We start from the raw sequence: 10,843 nt of genomic DNA on the forward strand, positions 1-10,843 counted from the left end.
AGCCAGATCTCTCTGGATGCGCCCTTCCCTGTTGACTCCATAGTAAGAACATGAAGATAGGGTCAACGCATGAGCAGGGCTCAACACTCACCAGAGTATGACCGTCGGAGAGTGCCACGATGTCCTTGTCCAACATCCCCATCTGGTAAAATATATCCCTCAAATGCGAAAGCCCTGCCTATTATTGAAGTTTAATGTCTAATTTATTTCAATGATATCCTTGTTTGCCAATATCAATCGTCCAAGTTTGGGAGAGTAATATGGAGAGAGTATGAGAGAGAGGCTTAAGTTTAATCAATCACAAGTTACAGAGAAAAATAAAATCAGAGAATTAGAGAGCCAGAGAGAAAAAGAGAGAGAATTAGAAAATAAGAGAGAGAAGTAAATAGGATTAGAGATAGTGAATTATAGAGAGGAAGAGAGAAAGAGATAATTAGACATAGCAAGAGAATTCGGGAGAGAATCAGAGAATTCGGGAGAGACCGAAAAGGAGAATCAGAGATAGAAAAAGAGAAATTCGGAGAGGGAAGGATAAAATTAGAGAGAAACAATCAGAGAAACAGATAATTTACAAGGGAGACAAAGAGAAAAATAGGACGAGAATCAGAGATAGAGTGGGAAATTAAGATGACGAGGGAGAGAAAGAGATAAACAGGGAATTAGAGAGAGAAAGACAGAATTAGAGAGCGAAAGAGAGAATAAGAGAGTTATAGAGAGAAAGTAAGAGATAATCAGATAGTTAGAAGTGAACAAGATAGCATCAGAGAATTAGAAAGAAAGAAAAGAGAATCAAATAATTAAAGAGAGAATTAGAGAGAAAGAAAGAAAGAGAATTAGATAAAGAAAATCTTATAATTAGAGACATAATTAGAGAGACGAAGAGAAAGAGGGAATTAAAGACAGAGAAAGGGAGAATTTGATAGATAGAGAGTAAGGGAGAATAAGAGAGAGAATCAGAGAATTAGAGGGAGAGAGAGAACCAGAGAATGAAAAAGAGAAAAGCAGAGAATGATAGAAAGAGAGAAAGAGATAATTAGGGAGAGGGAAAGAGAGAATTAGGGACCGAGAGAAAACTAGAGACAGAGTTAGGGAATGAGAGAAAAGTAGAGAGAGAAAGTGAGGAAAAGAGAGAATCAGATAATTAGAGAGAGAGCGAAGGAGAGAATTAGAGAGGGAATAAGTAAATCAATTGTTTCAGCAATCAAATACTAACAAATACAATTGAACTAAAAAGAAGACAAAACAATCAAACATCATATTCACGAACTGAAGAAAGACACAGACCGAAAAATCAAGAGAGAAAAAGAACTGAAGTCATACTTAAAAATGTACCAATTACTTAGAAAAAAATTGTACCAAACACTTAGAAAAAAACATACCAAGTCTCGCCTCCTATTTCCGCCTCCACTTTGACCCTCGTCCGAATCCAACGCGAGAGCTGCAAGTTTGGCGTAGAGCTGCCAAATCGGCCAGGAGAAAGTACGATGATTTCAAGATCGGGGATTGTCCCCGAGATTGAGTGAGAGTAGAGAGTAGAGAGGGAGAGCAGAGAATAGACTAGAGAGACGGAGAGAGACGGGATTATGGTGGGTATGGGCCGTCGCCAAGACTTGAGAGAGATGAAGAGAATGAGAGTATGAGGGAGGCTGGGACTCTGGGAGAGGCTGGGACTCTGAGAACGAGAACGAGACTTGGACTCTAAGAACGAGAACGAGAGAGGGGGACTGGGACTCTGAGAAAGAGAACAGGAGTAAAAAAGCACACTTCTTAAAAATCCTTTTAAAAAAATTGCACAATTCGCACAATGCGAACCACACAGGGCCTGTGCAAAGTTCTGTTTGTTTTCAACTTTTTTCTGTTTGGAAATCCGAACAGAACACACATTTTGTTCCAATTCGCACCAAAGGAACAGAATGGCCATGTCTAGTTGCAATTAGGGTTTGACTCGTAGTTTTTTTTTGAAGAAGTATTCACCTTCTTAGGAACACACTACCTCTTCCCCCTCCCACCAGCGCCATCACCACCGGTTGCTGCTAGTGCTTGGGGGGGGGGGAGAGGAACCCCTAACCGTCAATATCCCACCGAGTGCCTCAAGTGCCTCTACCCGCACGCCACCAGTGCCTCTGCCTGCGCACCACCAGGTCCTCCGCTAGTGCGCCGCCCGCGCGCGGTTGATACAGGGATTTCTAGTAATAAAATTACACACATTTTAGAGTTAGTAAATGCATCATTTCATTTGTATTATCTCTATTTCACTATAAATTTGTCCTCTATGCATTATTTTATGAAAAATCCTTAACATGGCTATTTTTATTATTAACAAATCTATTTAGTGCATGAAAGCCATTTTTGGCCTAAAACATCCTCTACGCATTGTCTTGTTTGAAAAATGCCTTGAAATTATTATGGCTTGAAATTTTTTAAAAAAGGAAGAAAGGTTTGGAGTGCCCAATTGCGGACCAGCCACCAGCCAGAGAGCACAAAGTTCTTGAGCCGGCCAGCAGCTGGCGAGCACCGCTGGACGAGTAGCCCCAACAGCCATCAATGAGCCCACCACCAAGGGCTTCACAAGAGAGCCCTACTAGCATGCCCACAGAGGCCGACAGAGTTTGGTCACACAGATAGGGAAGTTATTTAATTTCACTCTATAGATCTTTGTGAAGATTTATATATTAGCTCTTTCTTAGGGATCTATATCGCAAGGTTTATGTTACTTTCGCATCGGACGGGGCCGATGAGCAACATAGAGATTGCGGCCCAATGGGCCTGATCTTATGATATATAAAAGAAACCACGATAGGGCTTCGAGCTGACTCGGCCCTAAGTCCGTTTCATTTTGGTCTATTTCTAAATAGTAAGATATGATCTCACCGTCTGATATTCTTAAAGAAGATCGGATTGTGAGATCCACTCATCTTAGTTACTCTATTTCTGTTTCTTTTCCAGGCTTCCCTATAGGCTGTTGGGGCCAACGCAGACGAGGGATCACCCAAATGGATGAATCACAAGGTGAAAAGATGCGGGGCATGCTGATAGTGCAGCTGATAGAGCTAAAAGGGGTACATACATCTATTAAACATGGGTCCATGGCTGCAATTTAATCGCAGTTGTTGACCCATTTAAAAGGAAGATCAAACAACTGGGGGGCAATATTGTCTTCTTTGCCCCCTGGCGTCGTCCTCATCGGCTGGCCAGTGAAGACTGCCAATGAGGGGACCACGGGCCAATCCAACGGCCCCTGCCCCCTGGAGGGCAGTTAGATCAAGCCTGACCCCTTTAAGGATCGAGAGAACCCCTCTCGTCCCCTTAAAAGGAGATTGGGGGGTCTCATTTCTATCATCTTTTCATCCATAATTCTTAGCATGCGAAGGTCCCTTCTTGGACATCAGGTTGCTTGGCGCAGTTATGACAGCTTCGACTTACATCAAGAACTCAGGAAGGCTTCAGGGAGGAGTAAGAGAGCGCTGATTCTAGACCATCAAGGGAGAGAAGAGAGGGGGAAAATGCATACCTACGCTAGGTGGTGGCGATCAGCGCTGCCACCCCCAATCCTACTATTCAGGGTGGAGTCTGGTAATCCTATGCTTATCCTTGTTGAAATTTTGGAGGTTCATAGTATAATTCTTTTAATCTACAAGTTTGTTCAGTTTGATCAACGATTCATTACCACTACTCCATTTTGGCATTCCATCAAACACCTTCTGCCTTCGATAATTCATCTTCGATTCATATAAGTTCATTTTTTAAAACCCTATAAAAAGTTAAATATATACATTTACATATACATTTTCTCTATCCTGACCTCTCTTGGTAATTCTGTCGAACGCTTCTCTGGCGTCTACACAATCACCTGTATATTTCACTCGATTATCTATTCAAAAAAATCATATAACAAATAAAGAAAAAATATACATATATCCTATTTTGATATCCATTTGGGTATTCTGTCGAACACCTCAAGGTCGTTCGACAGAACTACCCTTTTTTACTACATAAAAAACATAAATAGGGCATATAAAAGAAAATAATAAAAATATGTAGCTCTGATTTCGATTTTCTTTCAACCATTTGGTTGAACACCTTTCATGTGTTTGACTAAATCAACCATTTAACTCTCAAAATCGACCCTCAGAAAATATATAAACAATATAAATACATATCTATAACTATAGAGTAACTAGTAAACTCATATAAATCGAAATCCACTCTTATAGTTAACTTAGCAATAATAAAATCCATAATTAAAATTCTTATTAGTATCTTTACTTTCTCCTAACTTTCTGCTGTTCTCTTATTACTATAACTTTTTATTCCTCATCTCATTTGAACATTAATCCCATTATCCTTAGAACCTGCTCATATTCTCATATAGCTTACTAACAATAAACTAAGTAACCCCTTGCCTTTAGTCATAGAACTTCACTATTTTATATATCTTATTAAACTTCTCTACTTACTCCATCATTCTAATTAATATTTCTCATAACTCTCACTACATCTCTCATTTCTTTATTTTATCTAGTATCGATCAAAAGATAAATACAAAATATCAGATATTCTATTTTATCTATTCACATATTATTCTCTCTATTTACTAACTACTTATTTCTTATTATTTTCTATCCTTATTTTCACTAGTATTTCGTATTAACTAGTAACTCAATCATTAAATACATCTCTAAAGGCCAGTCCCTGTAGAGACGACCTTACTCCAACTATACGTTTGAGTGAGACTTATACTTTTACCAAATTTATTTGATTGTAGGCAAATTAAATTTACAGTGATACTAAAAATTATAATGCAATTTGCCTCAATCAGCTGTCAATACCCCACCCGCGCTCCACCAGCGCCACCGCCCGCCCCCGCCAGCACTGCTTGCGCCCCACTCGCGCTTTGCCAGCGCCACTGGCCACGCTGCCGCTCCTGCGCCGTCTCCCACACCGCCGGCCAGATCGCCGCCTACGCCGCTCCCGCCACCATCCGCTCTGCTGCCGTGCACCACTCTTGCCGCCACCAGTGCGCCACCCGTGCGCCGCCTGCTGTGCCGCATGTGTCTCCACTCACGTCACCATTCGCACTACCACACATGCTGTCGTCTGGGCTGCAATTTATCAGGTGTCAACACTTCCGTCCTGATTCAATGCCCGTGTCCATACTGCTGTCCGTGCCTCCTCGTGCCAGCCGACTACATCATCTTCGATACAACTCACATTCATCCACCGGCCAGCACTGCCCACCTCACTGCCCACCTCGTTGTGCTCGCTAGCACCAAAGGTGCACTCCTTCCCTCTCTAGTGATTAGTGTTAGTTCATCCAGTGTTTCCTCATGTGTTTTTCCTCCGCTGTTGGAATTAGTCAATTTGGTTAGTAAGATAGGTTCACATCTTCTAGTGGTTGATCAATCGGGACTTTGAATGTGGGGCTTCGTTTTTACCGCAGTGGTTGTAAGACAGTCTTCCCTCCCTCGATGGAGGAAAGAGGCTGCACCATAATCGAGTTTTTCTGATCTTCAATGTTTGATCCGACAGTGTGGTTCTGTGGTTTTTTTAATCCCTGCCCATAGTTACCATTTAGTTGACCCCACCAATGTCTACCCTAGCCGTCCTGCATCACCTGATTTAGGCTGTAGAATGTTTTCTGAGGCATTTACACCCATTTTCCCAAGTCATGGAGAAACACATTAGGTATATCCAATTGTTGAATGTGCCTCCCATGACTAGTGGCAAGAGAGAGAAGGAAACAGATGGTGGTTATCTTAAACACTAGGATGGAAGTATTGCCATGATCAATACTGGTTGTTGCCCATAGCCCTATGTCATGAAGCGCACTTTGTAACGATCAATGGAATGAGGTCCAGTATCCGATATCCATTTTCAAACACCGTCATGACACTTCCGCCATCCACCCCGATATCCGATAGCAGGCAAATATTTGATATCGGTCAGATATTTGATACCGACATGTGAAATCGTCTCAATTTCACCCGGATGTCGGAAGTCATAGTGGGAAAACTTGAATGAAGACAGACTTCGCCTCTTCGCACATTAATTTATCACCACACTTATGTAATGTTTTAAGCACAAAGTTGCCATAATGGATCACTTTATTTAGTGATTAAATGATAGCTTAAATCTACAATAATAAATATTATTGTCCAAATAGGAGATTACAACTCAACATTCAACAGTACATAATCGCGTCAACCAGTAATTGTGCCCAAGAACAAGACTTAATCTTCGGCAGAACTGCTTTCGTTAACACCGGCTTACGCGGTTTGGTTATTGAGCCTTCTCCCTATGGTGACGGGGCATCATAGTCAGAGCGTTTAAACGGTGGTAGTCGGTGACGGGCGAGGCGTCCCCCTCGTTGACTCACTTTACCGGTTGCCAACGACTCTTGGGCTACCGTGTATCCGTTAGCGCGTCCGGGGCAATATTTTCCTTTTTCAGCTGTTCGAAGACTCCTTTCTATCGTCATCTCCGCGTTCTGGAAAACGGGGGCGACGGATGATTAAAAAATAAAGAAAGCCAAGGCCTCTCTAGAAGGCAAATGCCCTTGTTTCTTCAAAGATGGGCAACCGCGCGCTATAAATAAACGCGCCTCTAAGAAACGATCAACAAATCTGAAAAGCGATCACCAGCAAGCTTTCTTCTTCCTCTTCTTCTAGCCATGGCTCTTCCCTTGCCCTCGTCTCTGATCATGGCTCTCGGTCTCTTCCTTCTCATTTCCCTCTCCAACCTTCCTTCCATCAGAGGTAAGAAACATAATTACGCTCTCTCTCTCTCTCTCTCTCTCTCGCTCACAAGCTGTAATGACTTATGTTCATTGGCATGCAGCGTTGGGGGTGGAGTGCGAAGAACTGCCACAGGAGCTGTGCGCGTACGCGGTGTCTGCGCAGTCGAAGAGATGCGTGCTAGAGAGCGTGCCCAGGACGGACGGGACGACGGAGTTCCAGTGCCGGACGTCGGAGGTGAGGGTAGAGAAGATGGCCGATTGGATCGAGACAGACGAATGTGTCAACGCCTGCGGCGTCGACCGTGGCACCGTGGGCATCTCCTCCGACGCCCTCCTCGACTCCGGCTTCACCCGTAAGCTTTGCTCCGCCGACTGCTACCGGAACTGCCCCAACATCGTCGACCTCTTCTTCAACCTCGCCGCCGCCGAAGGTGAGAACATCTTGAACGCTTCTACTCTTGCCGTTGTCCCGGGTTTCTGTTCTCGTTCAACGATGGAGGCACGTCCGGTTGACGAAGCTCTTGAATTGGTGTTGATCTTGGGTCGTGGGTTTTGAACTTGCAGGGACGTTCCTGCCAGACATCTGCGCGGCGCGGCGGTCAGGCGTTCGGCGCTCCATGGGAGAAGGAGAGATGGGACTCGCCCCTACCGCGGCAGTCTCAGCAGGAAAGTGGGATTCGGCCAGCCCAGCATCAGAGCCCGCCCCGGCTCCGGAAGGATTTTAATTCGGAGAGAGAGCGACGTCTCCTTCAGATTCTTTACCCTTATCCCTCGAAGACCACCGGCGATGAGTTGCACGAGATTTTCCGTACTTGGAGATCATCTATTTCCATCTTTCTCCGGCCGATTCATGTTCCCGTATGATTAATAAATTGTCCGACCTTTGCCGCCTACAAATTAAAGACACAAGCACTCATTCAAGGGGACATAACCATACATTGAACACTTTCTATAAGAGAACCTAATCCGCAAATTATACTACATCTTGATCGCAACAAATACAAAGATACTTTCTATAACAGGACCTCTGTCGTCAATTAAAGGTATTTCCTCAAAATATAATAAGATTTTGATTGTAAGGGAGTACAGTTAAGATGAGGAAATTGATGCAGAGAATTCTAAAACAGGGTAGACCCCTTCTGTTGACCTGAGGAGAGTAGAATTGAGCCTGTACCGTTTTCAGAGAAAAACTCATCTCTTGGACCACACGCGCAATACCCAGTAATTATCCTATTACTTGTTCAGGACCAAAATAATGGGTTTCTTGATTTACATAGTACAGATGCAGATTTTGAGTGGTTGGTGTACAGAAGAAATTAGAAGACCTCACCCCTCTGTCTGTATGCGTAGAACTTTTTATCAACGAAATACTAGAATCGTTAAAGCGGCCCAAAGATGGATAAACTCTAAATTTATGGATATCATGGAGGACAGACTGAATTAGCAGAATCGGAGATTATGTACATGCTATCTGAAAGTCTGCGGGCTAGCAGGATAGATGTCATACTAAAAACTAATAATCAAAATGAAAATGACTTAGAAATACGGATCTCAACTAAGTGAGCAGCACACACTGATCATATATATGTAAATTTGAATTCCTATTCTAAAAACGATCTCTTGAATGAAATTTATTGATATAATCCAAAGAAAATGTTTCGTAAACGTTTTTTTCTTCGATGACTATTCTCAGCGCAAATATACTGCAATATGTCTTGAGATACTACAAAAGACAACGTTAATGTTCATTTGTCATGCCGTCAATGTAGCGCACCAAATTGATTAATTTGTAGTTTTTAAAATTTTTAATAATTATCTCACCCCATGATATAGTTCCTAGGAAACTGATTATTTATTTGTCTTTTGATATACATTTTTGTATCAAGAAGAAACTAATTGTCACAAGGCAACATTATATTTCATGATTTTTTCATTGAAAAAGTCGTGATCCTTCACATTGGCAACTATTATGATTTTGAATACAGACCATTATACTTCGAAATTGGCCTTAAACATGACAGAAACAAAATTAATAGTTAAGCAGGCCTTGATTCTTCAAGATTTTGACTTTGAGTTAATTCATAAGAAGTGTCGAAAAACTTTGATGGTACATTATCTATCTCAAATTGATAGTGACAACCAAGAGATTACTACTAGATGATATTATCTACCTTATTTTAGGTATTTCTTCTTGGTCCGAAGATATAGTGAGCTACTTAAAAATATGAATCATTCCAAATTATAAAAACAACAAGAATAAAAATCATTTATCCCAAAACTTAATTTTTACTTTGAAATAGTCCTATGTGTTATAGGTTGTTATTGATTGAAAGCTTTGATGGTATGAGCCTAAATATGAGAAAATATTTTACTTATCATGTGTATATTTATTTCATGGAAGTCATTAAGTGACATAGGAGACATAGAGAATATAATTCAAACTACATTGATTTGGTCAAGTATTTATAAATATGCACGTTAGTTTTCAAAAAAATGTACAATTGATGTAAGTCTAGATTGAAAATATTTAAGAGGCTGAATTGACCTTGAAATCTGCCTATTAAGTGTTAGGTTGTCTGTTGTGATTTGCGATCCAAATATAATTTTCATGGAAGAATGAAATAAATCAATATTAGCCTCTCAAACTAAAATGAAAATATCATGATCGAGTCATCTCGCACGGAATCAAATCCATTATCCTTTTGGTTCCCAGAACAGGTTATCATTAGCTGCATGTTTCTTACTTGTAGATGTATATAGATGGTCCTTGACATGTTGAATCTCATTGTTTTCATCTCAAGAAGCTCTACCATTGCACTAAGATGATTTTATTGCTGTTTTTTTAACTCAAAGGATAGGGATGTGAAGGGGTACCAAAATAAAGAATCGACTTAAATATTTTCCTTGAGGCTTTCTTTTAGTAAAAATTTCCATGAAGCCCGTAGACTTTAACTATATCCTGTGATGTCCAATAAACCATGCCGTGTGACCCTCTAGACCCACATTTTAGCCAAGTTAATGAATATTTATGCAGAATAACTCTTTACAAGATAATCTAATTATTTATCTTGTATTTTTTATCCCAATTGATAGGTTGGTTGGAAAACAAGAGGTGTCAAGCTTCACTACCTACTCTAGACCATACACGTGGTTTATCACCCTTTCATGTAAACTTTCTATTATTTGTTACCATGTACATATAATTCCTCATTTGCATGACACTCCTAGACTGACTTAAAGCATGGTCGAATACAAAATCCTAATCGGACATCCTAGTTAGGGCAGATCCATAATGAAATCATCTGAAAACTCTTTTTTTAAAGATATGTAAGCATTTCATCACATGACCTTACGTGACTTCGGGTGAAGGATCCTATCTTGAGCAAACGATTACCCTCACAAAATTTATGCCACCCTCGAGGTAAGAATATTTTGAATCATTTGAACAGGGATTTATAGGAGGAAAATAAAAAAAAAACCATCTATCTACAATATGCATTTAATATCTTAGATAAGTGATCGTCAAATTATGATCTAGTATGAGTAGTATAAATGTAATTGTTTAAATAAATATTGGAAAGTATGTGGAACGATATAATATAGTTCAACTGATTCAAATCCCTTATATAAATTATTTCATATGTTATAACATTGATATATGAGGAGTATCATTAATTGATATAATTTCCCTTGTAATGACCATGAAATCATTGTTGATTATGTCCTAGTGTAAAGGTTACGACCTCTCTGAGATATACAGTTTATGCCGGAAAGGTACGAAGTTGGACTAATTTGGAAACATTGGGCAATTTACTTTATACCTACTATTCAGATACAGAAATATAACTGAGATAATGTGGTTTAAACACAATTCCAATACTTCATGGGTAGTCATGTTTTAGCTTCCTTCAATAATTCCCACTTTTCGATATTATTGAAAATTAAGAAATTCATCATGCATGACAATTCGTCTGATAAAAGTTTGTAGTTAGTTGATCACATTCCGGTCAATTCTAAGGTTGAATTTTAATGGTAAAGGGGCATATATCTTTGTGTAGTTTTTAATTTTGGTACATTAGTAATAATCTCGAAAAATCATTCGTCTTG

At 40.2% G+C, this 10,843-nt stretch overlaps 1 protein-coding gene across 1 annotated transcript; it reads left to right on the forward strand.

The window, feature by feature from the left end:
* Positions 1-6,594: 6,594 nt before the first annotated feature.
* On the forward strand, positions 6,595-7,645 carry LOC144700242 (uncharacterized). The gene is made up of 3 exons (XM_078571709.1): positions 6,595-6,755; positions 6,838-7,167; positions 7,301-7,645. Exons 1-3 carry the CDS (start codon positions 6,671-6,673, stop codon positions 7,459-7,461), a joined length of 576 nt encoding a protein of 191 aa, XP_078427835.1. The 5' UTR covers positions 6,595-6,670; the 3' UTR covers positions 7,462-7,645.
* The last annotated feature ends 3,198 nt before the right edge of the window (positions 7,646-10,843 follow it).

Source organism: Wolffia australiana, chromosome 1 (assembly GCF_029677425.1).
Source record: "Wolffia australiana isolate 7733 chromosome 1, ASM2967742v1".
NCBI classification, from domain to species: Eukaryota; Viridiplantae; Streptophyta; class Magnoliopsida; order Alismatales; family Araceae; genus Wolffia; species Wolffia australiana.